General features: G+C 38.8%; 1 protein-coding gene across 2 annotated transcripts; it reads left to right on the forward strand.

The window, feature by feature from the left end:
- Positions 1–5,381: 5,381 nt before the first annotated feature.
- Positions 5,382–15,692, forward strand: ROT3 (Cytochrome P450 superfamily protein). 2 transcript variants are annotated; one of them, XM_078579307.1, is made up of 10 exons: positions 5,382–5,708; positions 8,760–9,078; positions 9,243–9,332; positions 12,732–12,881; positions 13,688–13,945; positions 14,504–14,593; positions 14,730–14,808; positions 14,936–15,042; positions 15,140–15,258; positions 15,326–15,692. In XM_078579307.1, the coding sequence occupies exons 1-10, from the start codon at positions 5,488–5,490 to the stop codon at positions 15,414–15,416; spliced, it is 1,524 nt and encodes a 507-aa protein (XP_078435433.1). In that variant the 5' UTR covers positions 5,382–5,487; the 3' UTR covers positions 15,417–15,692. The 2 variants fall into 2 exon arrangements, with proteins under 2 accessions (XP_078435433.1, XP_078435434.1); XM_078579308.1 differs by lacking the exon at positions 9,243–9,332 and having other exon boundaries at positions 5,388–5,708.
- Positions 15,693–18,817: the final 3,125 nt, after the last annotated feature.

The following is an 18,817-nucleotide window of genomic DNA, read 5'->3' on the forward strand; positions in this document are numbered from 1 at the left end:
TTCTGCAAGAACCTCCAACACAACATCTCTCAAGCACTCCCCAGTGCACGATCCCTCCAACTAGCGTATAGCAAGGACACATTCACAAATTTTTCATTCCGAGTCTACCCAATGAACTGTGAGTCCTATGAATGAGATTCGATTCTCAGAAGTCCAACAATCTAGATTGATGGCCACTCTATCAACACTCTCCAATCGGTTACGGATGCTTCTCTTCAGCTCCATATAAAGCTTGAAAGCTTTTTCCTTCACAACACTTGTCGATGGAATGGATATATCCCCCTGTGCGATGTATTAAAGCAATCATATGAAGTATGTACAAGCTCTTCTTTTGTGACCTCCGACATGCGACCAGTGAAGTACTATTAGCCACTGATGGTTGGCTAGAAGAGCTGCTTTCTTGTGCTTTCTACTCATTATGCTCTTTAAGGTGCACATTTTTCAAATGTCACCATATGACAGTGCTGCAATTATACTTATTTTGATTTATTGTCACAACATGACCAGTACTATGTGTCGCACAGTGATTGCATGTGAAAATATTTGGCTCAACCTCTGCGAAGTGTGTCTGTCCAGCGCACTCATTCTTTCTCTTCTTTTTTTTTTTTCTTTGGCCAACATTCCCGTCAGACGATGTAGAGCTTTCATAGGCACCAAATGTATGAGATAAAGGACTTCTAGGCACCCTGTGCACCTCACTAAGAATGTATGAATAGAAAATAAACATTTTGTATGTTCTCAATAATTCATAATAATCCAATTTATCCACAAAAATTAGAAGATTAATTTCTTTTCCTTTTTGAAAAATAGATTAATATGATTTGAAAAAAGAATAGAGAACATGAGTCAAATAATCTTACGATGATGATGAAACTAATATCTTCTAATGATTAATTAATTTCCGTTTGAAGAATAGAGAGAAAATTTTTTAAAGGAGATTAATTTATTTTTCTTTTGAAAAGATAAATCAATATGTTCTGAAATAAAGAATAGACATAATGACAGAATCAATATTATGATGATTGATGACGATGAAATTAATTTCTTTAATTCAGAATCATATAACCCACTCCAAGTTTGCTCATTGGATAAGATGGACAAAGAACTAGTGCATGACAATAGGCTAGATTAGAGGAAACATTTAGTATTGAGAATTAAAATCCACGACAACATGCAAACCTGATGTCATAAATTAGCACTAGTTCAGCCGAAGTTGAGCTCAATGGTTTCGTGAGTGAAATCCATGCATGGGCGTTGGGTACTAAAATGAAATCAGATACTGGGTGCCCAAAATGCATTATTATATGTCGAGTCCACCCTGAGAACTCATGTTTTCAATGGTGTACACCTAATTTGTTGTAATTACTCTTGAGAAGTAAAAACAAAGTATGCATGAGACTTATCAATAGAATTGCAGACACAAGCATGTGGGTTGGGATATTAAAAATAAGCATATATATGCATAGTCGCGTAATTTTGATAATAAAATTTATAGTCTTACATTATTTCATCATGCATAAGTTACCAAAATCTCCATTTGTGGGCAATGGAGATGTTGATTCCCAAAGGGGCATTGACTGAACGATTGAGTTGTAAATTACTTGGTATCTATGAAGAGAAGAAAGATAGAGAGACTAATAAGACAAACAATAAAATACCGAATTCTAGTTTAGACGTACACATGAATTAGGTCAAAATAAAAAAGATATATGTAATTGTATAATGAGGAAAGAGTGAGGAAATACAAAGAAAAAGGACATAATGGAGATTGGGAGTCATGACCCATTAATCATTACAATGTCGGTAATGAATCTGTAGAAAAGAAGAAGAAATGAAGATTAATTTTTTTTAATTTTGAAAAAGAAATTAAAGAAGATTCATATCTTACCGTGATTCTTGAAGGAATTCGGTTGGATGAGTCTTGAAAAAAGAAGAAAGGAAATCGCTGAGCCGCCGAGAGAGAGAGGAAATCGCCGAGCCGCTGAGGGAGAGAGGAAATCGCCGAGGAACTGAGGAAGAGAGGAAATTTCTGAGACCCCGAGGGAGAAAGGAAATCGCTAAGGAACAGGGGAAGAGGAACTGCCGAGGGAGAGCATCCTTCGAAAGTTCGAAACCTAACAAAGTAACAATTCATATATATGTATATTTTTTGATATGTTTTGAAAGAATAAACATATATATATATAATAATAAACATATGTTTATTCTTTAAAAAATAGATCAAAACAAATTTGCACAAATAGAACAATTCGAACCACACATGGGTGTGTGCCATGATCTGTGAAAATTTGTTAATGTTCTGTTCGGAAAATCGAACAGAACAAACAAATCGCACAGATTTGCACATAGCAAACCGAACAACCGTGTCTACCTTAGAGCGTATTTTTCTTTTGAGATTTGATGTTTTTTTCTTTTACTATGGAATTATTTGAATCCCAAAATATTATTTTTTAGTTCATTTGTTGAGATATTATTTTTTAGTAAAAAAATATCAAAAAATTTAAATTAAATAGTTCAAATTTATGATGTAACATTATTAATTTTTGTTGGCTTTTCTCTGCCGAAATATTTTTTATTTAACAGCGATTTACAGAAATCCTTGAAATCAAATTATACTGATTAATTACATTGTTTCCATCAGGTTTCGGTGTATTATTGGAAGGGGATGCCATTTTACCAACTTATAAATAATTACCAAAATCCTTGCAATTGAACAGTTCACATTCATTGTATTACATCCACCAAAAAATATTAAAGCCCTCTAACTGGAGTTTTTTATTCGAGTTATGGCATATTTGTTTACCAAATAAATACAACGATTACTTAAATCCTTGAAATGGAAATGCTTAGCTTCATATTAGTGTCGTATTAATTCCACGTGAATAAAATATAAAATTTGGGGAATACAAAATTTTTTTATAGGATTAATGTATTTCATGGTGAAAACCAGTCCGGACCCGCATAGGCGAATAACTGTCTATAAAGTTATTTTAATAATATTGTCAGATTCTCTAGGGATTTTGACGCAAAAGAGTTGCCACGTGGGGGAGGATTAAAACCCAGGGACCTAGCTTTTTGAGTCCCTAGATAATTTAATACTCACTTACGTTTCTTAGCCTTGAGACACAGAGCTTTCAGAGAGAGAGAGAGAGAGCGAGAGAGGCAGAAAGAGAGAGAGAGAGAGAGAGGAAGATAGAGGGCAGAGAGAGAGAGAGAGAGAGAGAGAGAGAGGGAGCGAGAGAGGCAGAAAGAGAGAGAGAGAGAGGAAGATAGAGGGCAGAAAGAGAGAGAGAGAGGAAGATAGAGGGCAGAAAGAGAGAGAGAGAGAGAGAGAGGAAGATAGAGGGCAGAAAGAGAGAGAGAGAGAGAGGAAGATAGAGGGCAGAAAGAGAGAGAGAGAGAGGAAGATAGAGGGCAGAAAGAGAGAGAGAGAGAGAGGAAGATAGAGGGCAGAAAGAGAGAGAGAGAGAGAGAGGAAGAGAGAGGGGGGAGAGAGAGAGAGAGAGAGAGGGGGAGAGAGGGGGGGGAGAGAGAGAGAGAGAGAGAGGAAGATAGAGGGCAGAAAGAGAGAGAGGGAGAGGGAGAGGGAGGGGAGAGAGAGAGAGGGGGAGGGGGGGGGGAGAAAGAGAGAGAGAGGAAGGTAGGGGGCAGAAAGAGAGAGAGAGGAAGGCAGAGAGGGCGAGGAAGGTAGAGGGAAGAGAGAGAGAGGAAGGGAGGGGGCAGAAAGAGAGAGAGAGGAAGGCAGAGAGGGCGAGGAAGGGAGAGGGAAGAGAGAGAGAGAGAGAGAGGAAGGCAGAGAGGGCGAGGAAGGAAGAGGGAAGAGAGAGAGAGAGAGAGAGGAAGGCAGAGAGGGCGAGGAAGGTAGAGGGAAGAGAGAGAGAGAGAGGAAGGCAGAGAGGGCGAGGAAGGGAGAGGGAAGAGAGAGAGAGAGAGGAAGGCAGAGAGGGCGAGGAAGGTAGAGGGAAGAGAGAGAAAGAGAGGAAGGTAGAGGCAGAGAGAGAGAGAGAGAGGAAGGTAGAGGGCAGAGAGAGAGAGAGGAAGGTAGAGGGCAGAGAGAGAGAGAGAGAGGAAGGTAGAGGGCAGAGAGAGAGAGAGAGAGAGGAAGGTAGAGTGCAGAGAGAGAAAGATGAAGGTAGAGGGCAGAGAGAGAAAGAGGACGGTAGAGGGCAGACAGAGAGAGAGAGGAAGGTAGAGGGGCAGAAAGAGAGAGGGAGGGGAGAGGACAGGAAGAGAGACGGAAAGGACAGGAGGAGAGAGAGAAGACAGGAAGAGAGAGAGAGAGAAAGAGAGGATGCGTGTACCGTCCTCGTCGTATTTCATGGGACTAATGAGTTGTCCGCGTCGCTTCTCTTTTGCTGTCTGGATCCCTATCTTTCTCTCTCTCACTCTGTCTGGTCCCCATGCCCGATCTCTCTTAACTGCTCCCTTATCTCCTTCTCACTCTGTCTCTCTTCCCTTCTTCCTCTATCCTCATCTCTTCCACTCTCTCCGTCTCTATTTTCTTTCTCCATATCTCTCTGCTTCTCTCCCACTCTCTATCTCGTATTTCTTTCTCCCCATTTCTCTCATCGTATCTATTATTTCTTTCTCCTAATCTATCTTATTCCATCTCTCCCTCGGCTTCTCTCTCTCTCTCTCTTATTTGTCCTCTCTCTCTATCGCACTCGCTCTTTATCTCTCCTGACATCTTTCTCTGTCTTCATCTGTCTCTCTCTCTTCATTGAGAGGGATCCAGGTACAAAGCAGCAGCAGTGGATAGACCACTTCTCTCTCTCTTGATCTTTGTGCCAACAGTTACCATATACACGGAGACATTGTCCATATCTAGAGAGAGAGAGATACAATGATTGAGAGGAGTATACTACTGTCTTTGATCTCACCTCAAGATGCCGCCCATAGCACTAGGAATAGGAATGGTTTTGGACATTAAAAGACCTCAAAAAGCGGCCAACTTGAGAGAGAAAGATGTCTATGTGCATGGAGAACGAAGCCTCCTCGGAATCCAGCGTAGGCTAGAGAGAGAAACATTTTGACCCGTTATAGACTGAAAAGTCGTAGAGAGAGAAGGGGAGAGAGAATGTGGAAGAGTGGTCCAGATTGTCCATTAAAGCCCTGCTGGGTTGATGGGGTTGTCCATAACTTGTTTCCCTCTCAAACTCTTTTGTTTTCAGCTTTCAAGCCCTCTCTAACTCCATATAACAAGAGAGAGAGCGCTTCCTCTCACTTAGAATTACAATTGGAGATCAAACGCTCCTCGGAATCCAACCTAGGCTAGAGAGAGAAACCCTTTGACCCAACGTAGGCTGTGAGGTGGCAGAGAGGGAAGGGGAGAGAGAATGTGGAAGAGCGGTCCAGATCGTCCATTAAAGGCCTGTTGGGTCGAAGAGTCGTCTATAACTTGTTTCTCACTCTAACTCGTTTGTTTTCACACTCTCCCTAACTCCTTCGATTTCTCTCTCTATCTAACTCTTTTGTGGGTTAGGGGAGATGAGAGAGGGAGGGTGGTTTCTCGCTCCAATCTGGGTTATCGGCGGCGCCGCTTGGTGGTGGTGGCGATGGAGGAAAGGAAGAGAGAAGGAAGAGGAGAGAAGAGAGAAGAAGATTCCAAAGGGTAGCAAGGGATGGCCGCTCATCGGCGAGACTCTCGACTTCATCGCCTGTGGATTCTCCTCTCGTCCCGTCCGCTTCATGGACAGGCGCCGTGACCTGTCTGTTTGCTTGACATCTCTCTCTCTCTCTCCACACACTTTCTGCAACTCTCTCTCTCTCTCTCTCTTTCTTCTTCTTCTCCACAGACTTTCTGCAACTCTCTCTCTCTCTCTCTCTTTCTTCTTCTTCTCCACAGACTTTCTGCAACTCTCTCTCTCTCTCTCTCTCTTTCTTCTTCTTCTCCACAGACTTTCTGCAACTCTCTTTCTCTCTCTCTTCTTCTCCACTCACTTGCTGCATCTCTCTCTCTCTCTCTCTCTTCTTCTCCACTCACTTGCTGCATCTCTCTCTCTCTCTCTCTCTTCTTCTCCACTCGCTGCATCTCTCTCTCTCTCTCTCTTCTTCTCCACTCGCTGCATCTCTCTCTCTCTCTCTCTCTCTCTCCTTCTCCACTCACTTGCTGCATCTCTCTCTCTCTCTCTCGCCAATTTTCCACTTGTCTCTGCATCTATCCGAGATTTTACAAGCGTACGATACTTTTCTCTCTCTGTCTCTTTCTATCTCTTGCAACCCCTTTCTATTTCTCCCTCTTCTTCCTCTTCAAAAGTTTTCGGCCTGCCTCTCTCACTATCTTCCCATTCTCTCTTCATCTGATGATCTAAGCAGCATCGCTCTATCTCCTGGGATTTACAGGCGCACGATGCTTTTCTATCTCTCTTTTTCTCTCCCTCTCTCTTTTTATCTGTCTCTCCTCTTCTTCTCCGCTTCCCTGGTGCAATTCTCTCTCTATTTCCGTCTTCTCCGGCATCGTTCTCTCTCAACGCGCAAGGTCTTCTCTCTATTTTTCTCTCTTTCTCTCCATCCATCTCTCTGGCTGTTTCTCTATCTCCTCCACAAGCGCGATGCATGTCTCTCCCTATTTCCCTCTTATCCCTGTATCTGATCAGCGTTTCTCTCCCATCCATTTCATCACTCAAAATGTTTCTCTCTCTATTTTTTCTCTCCCTTCTCTGCAGTTGATCGAGGTTGTCCTATTTCTCTCTCTCTCTCTCTCTTGTCCACACCCAAAACGCATCTCTCTCTTATCACTGAATGTTATCAGCACCGCGTTCTATTTTGACCTCTTTTTCTCCCGGAATTGGATCAGCATCACGCTTGATTAACTTTCGTTTCTGTCATTCTCTCTGTTAACCCAATCGATCAGCGGCACTCTCTCTTCTTCTCCATCAGTAGGGCGCATCTCTCTCTCCTCATTTGTTCATCATCGGTCTGCCTCCCCCTTCTCTTTCTAATGGAAGATAAATCCTTCATCTTGTTCCTGCAATGCCTTAGCACCGGTTCGTCTTCCCGTCTTCTTATACACGATAAACAGGCATCTCTCTCTCATCTCATCTCTTTTCCTTGAATTTGGTATGCGTCACACTCTGTCTCTCCTACCCTCTCACATGGGTATTGGGTACTCTTTCCCCACTTTGTCAGAACGAGTCTCTTTCTCTCACCTTTTCTTCAAGCTTGCGGTGCATCTCTCTCTCTCTCTCTTTGTGGTTAGAATCATTCTATAATTCCATCCTTCCCACGCTTAAGATTAATCTCTCTCTCTTCTGTCAGTCTTCTTCTCTCTTATTCTTCATATGAGGTGCATCTCTCTCACCTCTATATCTTACACAATTGTGACTTGGGAGGTATCTATCTCTCCCTTCTCTCCTATTCTTCATCTTCTTATACAGTTACATGGTTGTCACGTTCGGTCTTTGTCTCGCTGTCTTTTCGTCAAACTTATGCGTAATCTTCTCTCCGCGCCAGTCCTTATATTCTCTTTCGTATGTCTCTTACCTCTCTCTGCATCATCGACGACCAGTTTTGTCTCTGTTCTCCGTAACACCTTGCGTCATCACTCCATGCAAGCTCCGGTTTCCCGACGACTGGTATTTTTGTCATAAATTTATCCGGAAGGAAAAAACTGACATGGGCGGTTGCACCAGCCAAAGAGGCCCCCATTTTTCAATTCCGCATCTCTCTCTCTTACTCTCCTCACCTCTTTCTGCCTCTCTCTCTATCTAACTCTGTTCATTTCTTTCTTCCTCTCTCTCTCTCTCTCTCTCTCTCTCTGTAACTCTCTCTCCAACTCTTTCCATCTTTCTCTCTCTCTTTATCTCCTCACTTACTCCTGCCTCTCTCTCTCTCTCTAACACTCTCTCCACCTCTTTGCATCTCTCTACTTAGTCTCTTCATTTCTTTCTGCCTCTCTCTCTTCTAACTCTCTTTCCATCTCTGTTGTCTCATGACTTCTTTCTGCCTCTCTCTCTTCTAACTCTCTTTCCATCTTTTTTGTCTCATGACGTCTTTCTGCCTCTCTCTCTAACTCTCTCTCCACCTCTCTTCACTCTTTGCATCTCTCTCTCTGTTAGTCTCTTAATTTCTGTCTGCATGTCTCTCTTCTAACTCTCTCCACCTCTTTCCATCTCTCTTTTTGTCTTTCCACTTCTTTCTACTTCTCTCTCTACCTCTTTCCATCTCTCTTTTTGTCTCTTCACTTCTCTCTCTCGAAATCTCTCTCCGCCTCCCTTCGCGCTTTCCATCTCTCTCTCTCAGTCTCTTCATTTCTTTCTGCCTGTCTCTCTTCTAACTCTATCCATCTCTTTACATCTCTCTTTTTGTCTCTCCACTTCTCTCTACGTCTCTCTCTCCACCTCTCTTCACTCTTTCCATCTCTCCCCTAATCTTTTCATTTCTTTCTGTCTCTCTTCTAATTCTCTCCTCTTCTTTCCATCTCTCTTTCTGTCTCTTCACTTCTTTCTACTTCTCTCTCCACCTCTTTTTCCCCTCTCTCTTAACTTCTTCGTCCATCTCTCTGGAACTCTGTCCAGCTCTTTCTGCATTCCACCTCTTTCTGCATCTCTCTCTCTCTAGCTCTCTGCGCATCCTTCTCCATCTGTCTCTCTAAATCTCATCACCTCTATCCCTCGAACTCTCTCCACCTCTGACTTGCTCTCTCAGCCACCGGATAACACGCATCTTCCTTCGACCCATGTTCCCGTTCATCCATCTCTCTATCCTCCTCCGTTGACTTCATTCTGATATAAAACTACGCATCGCTGCGCACGCAACAGGTACGGGAAGGTGTTTCAGACGCATCTACTGGGCAAGGCGATAGCAGTGTCAACCGACGCAGAGGTGAACAGGGCGGTGTTGACAAGCGATGGCTTCGTGCCGAGTTATCCCCGGTCAGTGGCGGAACTTCTGGGCAAAGACTCGATTTTGCAAGCGGAGGGCGCGTTGCACCGCCGAGTGCACGGCGTTATCGGCGGTTTTCTCAAGTCCGCCTCCGCCAAAGCCGCCGTTGCCGCCGAGCTTGAACACTGTGTTCTTAAATCTCTCTCTCAATGGCCTCAGAAGGGCCTTGTCTTCGTCCAGGATGAAACCAAAGAGGTACCCATCTCTCTCTCTAAATCTATCTTTCAATCCATCTCTTTATCTATAATATGTGTCTCAATGGCCTCAAAAGGGCCTTGTCTTCGTCCAGGATGAAACCCAAGAGGTACCCATATGTCTCTCTTTCTCTATGCATCTTTCAGTCTTATCTATTTATATAGGTTTGCATGAGCTGTCGAAAGAATATTTATTTGTTTATGTTCTGGGCAATCACTGGGGCGGAAAGCGATGTTACTTTTGTTCCTTTTTGGGTAATCACTGTGCCGAGCTAATTGATTATTGTGTTATTGTTATTTTATTTTATGTTGGTGTGTTTCGTTTCATGCGGGTGATAATATATCTTGGTAGTTGATTTTATAAATACCGGTAAAGTGATTCAATGATGTTAATCTTAACGTGATTCAGAGATATAACAATCTTTATGAAGCCCTTAATATATATTTATATCCATCCATTCATCCTCTGAATAACTCTTTTAATGTACCTTGTTTTTACAAACTTTCTGCTTATGTACTTACCTATCTATCCACATGTCTATCAAATGTATGTCTTCTTGTTTATCTTGTCTTTACTCTTTTTGTCGATTTTAATGTCCCATGGGAACGATAATATGTTTTAGTTGTAGATTTTAAGCGATTCACTGATGCAAATATTAGATTTAGACATTATTATGGCAAACCAGAGGGGTAACCATCTCTTTCTATTTCTGTATATAATTTCTCCATTTATTCATCTGGAACCACCTATATATAGATTCATCAATCCGCTGAATAGCTATCTGCTTATGTCCATATACGTCCATCTAACTATAACTGTATATCCATTGGTCTATCAAGTGCAAGTCTACTTGTTTATCTAAATATCTATACATCTCTTCGTCTACTTGTCCACCTTAAGTTATTTATTCAATTGTTCCATCCATTTATTGATTTCACATCTCACTGTTTGTATAAGTATCCACCTTTCTGTCTATCTTGTGGAAGTTTGCTTATCTATTTATGTAAAATTCTGAATATATTTAACCATCTCTCTGTCTGTTTGTCCCCTCAAATTATCTTCATTAGTTCTATCCATCTATTGATTTCATAAACATCTGATTGTCGAATTGCCAAGCTATCTATCTATCAATTTGACTATTCGGTCCCTTGAGTAATTTCTTCACTAGTTCCATCCCTCTATTTATTGCATTCCGTAACTGTTTATCTATCCCTCTATCTGCACATTTATAAAGCTCTTCATTTCTACTTGACTTACATCCGCTCTCCCAACCAACCCACAACCTTCATGGCCTCCTTATCTTCCACATTCCCATCTCTCTCTCTCTCTCTCTCTCTCTCTCTCTCTCTCTCTCTCTCTCTCTATCTATCTATCTATCTATCTATCTATCTATCTATCTATCTATCTAATCAATCTATCTATCTATCTATCTCTATCTCTATCTCTACCTCTATCCATCTATCTTTATCCCTTTCTCTCTCTCTATCTCTATCTATCTTTATCCCTATCTCTCTCTCTATCTATCTATATTTATCTCTACCTATCTCTATCTCTCTATATTTATCTCTATCTCTATTTCTCTCCCTCTATCTATCTATTTATCTATCTGCATCTCTATCTCTCTATCACTATCATTTTCTCTCTATTTTGTTTCTCCCTACCCATCATTCTCTCTCTCTGTATTTATATTTATTTATATAATACACACTCCCAATCCATCAACCTACGTGTCTCGTTTTCCTGTCTTTCTCTCTCTTTGTTATCCCAAGCTTGTCAAGGCAGAAGACGAAGAGGACACTGGATGTTTCTCTCACCTCTATCCATAGTCTCCACACCCGTAGTTCTTCAGTGACCGACGCCTTCGTCAGAGCGAGGCGCGGGCATTCAATGAATTCTCTCGGCATTTACCGTTGCACCAGTTACCCCGCAGGCCTTTCGGTCTCTCTTTCTCTCTCTAGGAACTCATTCCAGTTCAGAATGTCAGTTCAGTCCTGGGATCTCCAGTCCTCTCGTTAGAGAGAGAGAGAAGGATGCAAAATGGAAATTTGCCCGTCACATAGTGTAGTTTTAGACATGCATGTTTCTGAGTTCACGACGAGGTTAGAGAGAGAGATTGTTTGGGGGGCGTACATGGTCTCTCTTTCTCTCTCTAAGAACTTATTCCAGTTCAGAATGTCAGTTCAGTCGTGGGATCTCCAGTCCTCTCGTTAGAGAGAGACATAGAGAGGTGAGAGGAAGAGGGAGAAATAGATTACTCAGTTCGATAGCTGGGATGGAGAAGGATGCAGAAATGGAAAGTTGCCCGTCGCATAGCATAGTTTAGAGATGAATGTTTCTGAGTTCACGACAAGGTTGGAGAGAGAGATTGTTTTGTGGGCTCGTACATGGAATTAGCTCAATCCCTCTCTATACTGCCGTAAAGATTTAACCTGCAGGGTTTCGTAGTTTTGGAGGAACTCCCTCGAATAGTCGTGGGGAGAGAGTAAGAGTGAGATAGAAAGAGAGAGAGAGGGATAGAGAGAGAGAGAGAGAGAGTCACCGACAGTGTGCGGTGTGAACGGCGGACCAGTTCGCTGGCAATACTTTTAGAGAGAGAAAGTAGAGGGTGACAGCAAGTGTGTGTGCGGAGCTGTTGTCCTCCACGTCCTCTTTGGGGACCTCCACTCGCCCAGAAAGAAGGATTATAGTGGCCCCAGTGGGTACTTTCTAAAAGATATGAAAGGATTATTATTTGGTTTCTTCACGTCCTTTTTGGCTTCCCCGTCCCCGCACTCATTTTAGAGAGAGAGAAGAGATGGACAAAAGAGATAGAGAAAAGAAACAGAGAGAGAGAAGAAAGAGAATATATTGATGGAGAGAAGAGGTAGATAGAACGAAGAAATAGATAGAGAGAAAAGGAGAAGATATAGATGAAGAGGAGAGAAGAGATAGATAGAGAGAAGAGAGAATAAAATGATCAAGAGAAGCGAGGGAAGAGATAGAAAGGGAGAAGGGAGAGAAGAGAGATAATAAAATGATAAAGGGAAGGGAGAGAAGAGATGGATAGAGAGAAGAGATAAATAGCGAGAAGGGAGAGAAGAGAGTTAATAAAATGAAGTGGACAATCTTGTAGCAATTTTTAGAGAGAGAAAGATGGTTATGTTCATCATTGTTCACTCGCAGAACAAGGTTAGAATCACTTTTCTCATGTGAACTCTACCATATTCAATAAAGTACTCGGAATACTCCAACGTTAATATTGGATGCGGAACAACACACAATCATTTTTTTAGAGAGAGAAAGATGGAGATTTTCATCATTGTTCACTCAAAGACCATTGCTGGAATTACCTTTCTCCTGGAATTCCGTTTTATTCTATGGCGTAGTTGATATTTAGGGGGAGAGACCCACTATTAAGTTTGAGGGAGAGAAAGATGGATACTCTCAACATTCTTCACTCACAGGACGGTACTAGAAGCACTTTTTTTGAAACTAAGTGCGGTTCTTGTATTTACCATCTCATTCAACTTTGATAGTCAACCATCCTAAAATTCTTCAATGTTGTAGTCAATGATGTTAAGGAAGCTACTGTGAGGAACTATTTAAACGAAATAAACGAATTACATCTTCCAATCCTTTAAGAACGTTTGAATAATATTAAATTAGTCATGCAGATTACATTTCCTGTTCTGGTCAAAGTCTTGATGGGCATGGGACCCGGAGAAGATCTTGATTATTTGAAGGATCAGTTCCAAGAATTCGTGGCGGGCCTCATCTGTCTGCCAATCAAGCTGCCCGGAACAAGGCTATCCAGGTCTCTCAAGGTACCAAATCCTCTATTTCAACACTTTTCTCAATTTATTTGGATGAGGAATCTGATAAAATCCAATTATTTTTACACAATGCGGAACTTTTAATCTTAACTTAATCATGTTTATTATGTTTTCTACATCGATTTTAGTGTAAAGTTTAGGCGGATAGAGTTGAGAGGACGATAAACAATGAAGTTCTGGCTTCCCCGCTGATTTATTTTTATTTCATTGTCAAGTTTGGGGAAAGGAGAGGTTTCGAGGACAAAAGACCAGATATTTATGCCAACCACAATTGATTGTATTTTTTTATTTTGGTGTCAAGGATTAAAATCACTATTTTTCAGTCTTACCCGTTCATTTTTTTTGTTATGGTGTCTGATTCAGCTGAAGGAGAGAGTTCAGAGGATAATGAACAAGATATCTCTTGCTAACACTTTTAATTATTTTTTATTTTAATGTGAAATTCAGGCGTAGGAGAGTGTTCAGAGGTAACTAAAATAGATTGCAATGACTTCCGCGTTGATTTTATTTTATCTTAATGTGAAATTCTGCAGAATGAGAGAACTCAGGGGGAGATATATAGGATAGTTCAGACTTACCTGTTGGTTTCTTTTATTTTCAAATTTAGGCGAAGGATAGAGCTCAGATGAAAATAAATCAGATTTGTCTGGCTTCCACAATTGTATTTTTCACTCTAATTTAGAAAGGATACGGTTCAAAGGACAATAAACCAGATAGTTCTTTACTTTTAATCTACTCTAATTTAGAAACCTGGGTTCCAAAATTGACTTTTTTACTTATTTTAATGTAAAAATCAGGCGAAGGAGGGAGTTCAGAGGACAATCAACAAGATAGTTCAGGCTAAAGTTCAAGATGGGCAGTATGTCATGGCCAGAGATGTCGTTGATGTATTGATCAATGAAAGCATAACAAACAAGCTTACAGAAATGCCCACAAGTTTAATATCATCAATCCTCGCAGAACTGATGCTACCAGGGGAGCACTCAGTGCCCATGATGATGACCTTGGCTGTCAAATATCTGACTGACAAGCCCCTTGCTTTGGAGAAACTCAGGGTATGTTAATTATTTCTTTGTGGAAACTGTGTAATCACACATTCGGGAACATATTTTCTCTAAATAATTAAAAAGTCAAATAATATTCTTAGAGGCATTACCTTTCAAAAACAATTGTTAGAAGCACTTTCATTATAATACATCTTGAAAACAAAATAAATATTTCCACGACAGCAGTAATTTTATAATGATTTGCTTATAATATTTAAATTTATTTCCTGAAAAAAATTAATCGTTTATTCGTCTATTTGGATAATCTGATAACTTTGGGAAGAATCATATCTGAAAAATCAGTTACACCACGTTGATGGTACCGGTTTTTAAAAATTTTATAAAACTATACGTTATCCTGGAAATCTTTTTTTAGCCATACCATATTAAATATTGTCTTTTATCGAACGACTATCATGCTTGGGAATAAAAGACTATTTGAATTTCTATTTGATATAATGTACCTGTGTTCTGTTTCATGCAATAAACCCATATTACCAGATGTCAGAAAATGTAACGAGCATATGTTTGTTGGGCATTTTTTTCTGAAAAATTTGCGTCTTTTAGGAGGAAAATTTGACTTTAAGGCGGAAAAAGGTCAACGCTGGAGAGCCCTACACTTGGTCTGATTACATGTCCCTGAATTTTACACACCATGTAAGAATATTTATTTAAGTTAATATGAATCTCTCACTGTGTAAAACAAGCAATATCTCGTTACTGATTACCATCACTTTACATAATATCAAGTTTTGAAAAATACATCCCTGGTTTCATCATATCAAGTTTCCAGGTTATCAATGAAGCCCTTAGGATGGCAAACATAGTCAACGGAGTCTGGAGAAAGGCTATTAAGGACATAGAAATAAAGGGTACTCATTTCTTTGAACTTGGTTTTTCTTCGTAATTTTAATGCAGAAGAATTAAACAAAAAACCTTGGGGAAAATAAATCTTGAGCATTGATATAATTTTATCTGAATTTATTATTCCTTGTAAAGGTTACCTTATTCCAAAGGACTGGAGCGTGTTGGCATCCTTCAGTTCTGTACATTTCGATGAACAGAATTATCCAGACCCGTACGAGTTCAATCCTGGGAGATGGGAAGTAAGTCGGAATATATATAACTTGATCAGACATATCTCATGGGTCCTCTCTTTTCTAGCTTAGTAATTGATTTTTTTCTTATTTTCATTGTTCATAGAAAGGAGTCTGTGGAAGCAAGTTCACACCTTTTGGAGGAGGACAGAGGCTTTGCCCAGGGCAAGATATCTCCAGGCTTGAAATTTGCATTTTTCTCCATCACCTAGTCACAAGATATAGGTATTTTTTTATCTTTCTTTTAATTTTTTTTTAAATTTCTATCTAAATTTTCTTAATTTCTTTGCAGTTGGGTTGCTGAGGAAGATGAAATTGTGAGCTTTCCTATTGTGAAGATGAAGAAGAAGATGCCCATAAGGGTTTCACCGATATCCTTTTGACACATGAAATAAAGGCAAAAAATCCCATTTTGACCGTCATAGTAAAATTCAATAAAATTCGTTCATGCAGAATAAGAGTGATGTCTTTTAAATTATCACGACAGGAATTATTTCCATATTGGGAGAAGTTTATGAGGGAGTAGTGTGGCATCATCCACAGAGAGTAGAGAGGAAAAGGGCATCATTTCAGAAGGTTTGATTAACAATTTTATGTGTAGTTCTTCATTGCTGTTACTGATGTAAAATCCAATGGCGTTACACATGATTTTTGAAGCATATTGTGGTGAAAATACTTGCGATAAGAAAATTCCTTGAGTCTTCCCCTTAGCAATTCTATTTTCAAACATCTCTGTGATACGAGACTAATTCAAAAGGTTTGCGGACGCTTTGACAATTCAGAAAGAGGAGATGAAATTGCAAAATAATAAAATCCTTAAATTTATTATCTATTCCAAAGCGAGGAATATCAGGTGGTGGTATATAAAATTGAAATATTTTAATATCATGGTCAGAAGCTACTTAAAGGCAAACTGAGCTCCCTCTAAGATACTTAAAATATAAATATTAGGATATATGGGCGCAAATAAAATAACAAGACCTTGGTCATTTCATATCATAAAAAAAATCAAAGTGAGTTGGAAAATTGATGTCATGGTTGTTTTGTAAATAAATCATGAATGAAGAAACGATTTCTTCCCTTGTTACACTCTGATACCAGAAATGGATATTTGTCCTTTGATACTTCAGTTACATTTCTTATTATGGTTTTAATACATTGTTAAAAAATTTAAACATCTTATAACTATAAATAAGTAGTGCACATAAAGTATTAGTTATTCTAATTTTTTTCACTATTCTGGATTGAGGATCAAACCTTAGAGTTAATAACATTCTTATTTATTTTGGTTCGGTTGATTTGGTGGGTCCTTCACATTGGCCCACAGAAGCAGGAGTCACTCGGAGACATAGAGAAGTTTTATAAAGGGATGATGAAGACAGTTAATAAATCAGAATTTGGGTTAAATAAGTCATTTTAAGGCTCTGATTTATGCAACAATATTTATAAAAGTTTCCTTAGAATAACGGTCGTATCCACAAAGAGCAGGTAATGACAAAGTGAATTGAATTTCAAATATGTTTTAAAATAATTATTTTAGGCGATTCATCTTTTTCTGGATTATTAAGTCTTTTCTAAATAGGATAATCAATAAAATAAATCAAACTAATCAACACTATTTTAAATAAATGAAATACACACTTATTTTGTTTTAGATAATTTATAATAATAAAATGTGAACATTTAAAGGAGTTTTTGGAGAACTTTTAGGGCAAGAAATAAGATTTAACATAAAGAAAACCTTCGGCCGCAATTTATTGGCGGCGGCGCTCCGCTGGGAAGGTATTAGACTGAATACACTTTAACTTTTGCTATAGGCGGAACTTTTCAGTGCTGTTTGATGCGTTGGAAAGCTTTAAGTCTAGGCTATCCTTTGGAATTTTACCTAGACAAAAAGGAGAGACAATTCAAATAAAAAATTCAGAGGATCACACGAACCTTGTTGTCACTTCCCCCAAGGGCCAAGTGGAGCTCTTTCTCCAAGAATCTTGATCACCCTTGAACTTTCTCTCCCACACTCTTCTAAAAAAGGAATGGATCAAATAAATATGATTCACTAGGCCTCCAGCAACAAGTTGGAAGCAGAAATCCAAGATGAGATACAAAGAGAGGGGAAAAGAGAATAAATAAAAATGCCCCAAATCTCCCAGCCATTGGATTTAATTCCTAGGGATTGGAGTGCTAGGATTTCTTAATTTCCAGCCTGGACCCATGTACCCTCATTTTTAGATTTTAAAATAGAACATTCTTATTCAAATTGCGGGTTAGTTCCACAATTCTTGCCTTTGGTTGACCTGGTCTTTAAGGAGGTTAAAATGGACTTCTTGTGTATTGGGCCTCCTTGAATTACCAATTAGATTTCTACTTTCCCCTCATTTGTATCTCAAATTCACCATTATACTTACCTAAGTCCTGTTTATCAAATAAAACTCCAAGAAGATGTGAAAAATCCACTTGACTCTAAAGAGTCAAGTGGGGTTAGTCTCAAAGTAACAAACTGTTAAGGTTCTCATTGATGGAAATATATGTGGCTAGAAAGACAACCACACATTCCTTATATCATTAAGTGATCATAAATACAACATATTCAATATAATGCACATGTGATGCTTAGGATGAAGTCAATGAATTAATGATTTGAATTAGTGAATTATGATGAAATCATTATGCATATATGTCTACTCTCTAAGCATGTGTTTTTAATATTCCAATTTGAATGATACTCAAGAAGGGCATCAAAATATCCAGATATAATTTCACTCTCTAATCCTAAAATCATGTCATGAATTATGAACATATTTAACCTAATTAAACTATTTACATAATATTTTTAGATGAAATGGGCATATTATATAGTTTATCCTGTACTATCTCAAGTAAAATAAATTGGCCAGTTCATTAAAAGTCAATTTACGACTCTGGGTAGTAATTTAAATCATTAACTTATGGTAAATAATAGATATGAGGTAATGAATAAGAAATGAATTTAATAATTGCTTGAATACATTTTAAGATAGCCTGTATTCAAAATTAAGAAAATGTCAACGTTCCTCATTTCTCAAAGTGTATCTAATTTAGAGAAAATTAGGACTCCACGTGTCCTGGAGGCTCTCATTGTCCACATAACGTTTTCCCAAAATGATCCTTTTTAAGAATTTCAATGATTGAAACATATTATTAAATCACAAATATTGAATGATATTGAATCAATATTTTATTCCAGCTGCCATACATTGGATTTGAACATGAATTTCCCATCACATGGATCTAATATTCTCTTCAGAAGATAGTTCTAAGCTTTAAATAAGTATTATCAGTTATTTATAAGAGTAAGAATTAATCTCCCAACTTATCTTGATGCAAAAAATGTGATTTATTGATCTCTTGCTTACTTAATTTCAGATTAAATTTTCACAATATGTTAAGTTCTTTCTCTGATGGAGGTCAAAATTAATTTTTTTGGTTATCAACAAGATTTATGATTTCATTTTATGTACGCATAATAATCTTGTTGATTTACTCAACTTCCTTTCATTGACTGTCATTTTGTTTTCAAAATTGATGCACTCATTTTAGGGGTTTATTTTTTTGTCGATGATTGAGTTAAGCAATAAAAATTAGTAAAACTTATGATTAGATACTCAAGATAAAGGATTGTCTCCACAGGGAATGGTGATAAGATAATTGTTAATATTAAATGGTGATATGGGGATGACGATGGAAATTCATTCTAAAACATATAGAGAAATATGAATGATGGTGAAAAGATAGGGTGATACATAGA

This window comes from Wolffia australiana, chromosome 8, assembly GCF_029677425.1.
Source record: "Wolffia australiana isolate 7733 chromosome 8, ASM2967742v1".
NCBI lineage: Eukaryota > Viridiplantae > Streptophyta > Magnoliopsida > Alismatales > Araceae > Wolffia > Wolffia australiana.

Bases quoted from the DNA above. Each gene is read 5' to 3' on its own strand.
- ROT3 (XM_078579307.1), top strand. From the start codon at position 5,488: ATGAGAGAGGGAGGGTGGTTTCTCGCTCCAATCTGGGTTATCGGCGGC. The intron at 12,882-13,687 runs GTACCAAATCCT...TGTAAAAATCAG, and splicing joins GGCTATCCAGGTCTCTCAAG to GCGAAGGAGGGAGTTCAGAG. The intron at 14,594-14,729 runs GTAAGAATATTT...TCAAGTTTCCAG, and splicing joins CCCTGAATTTTACACACCAT to GTTATCAATGAAGCCCTTAG.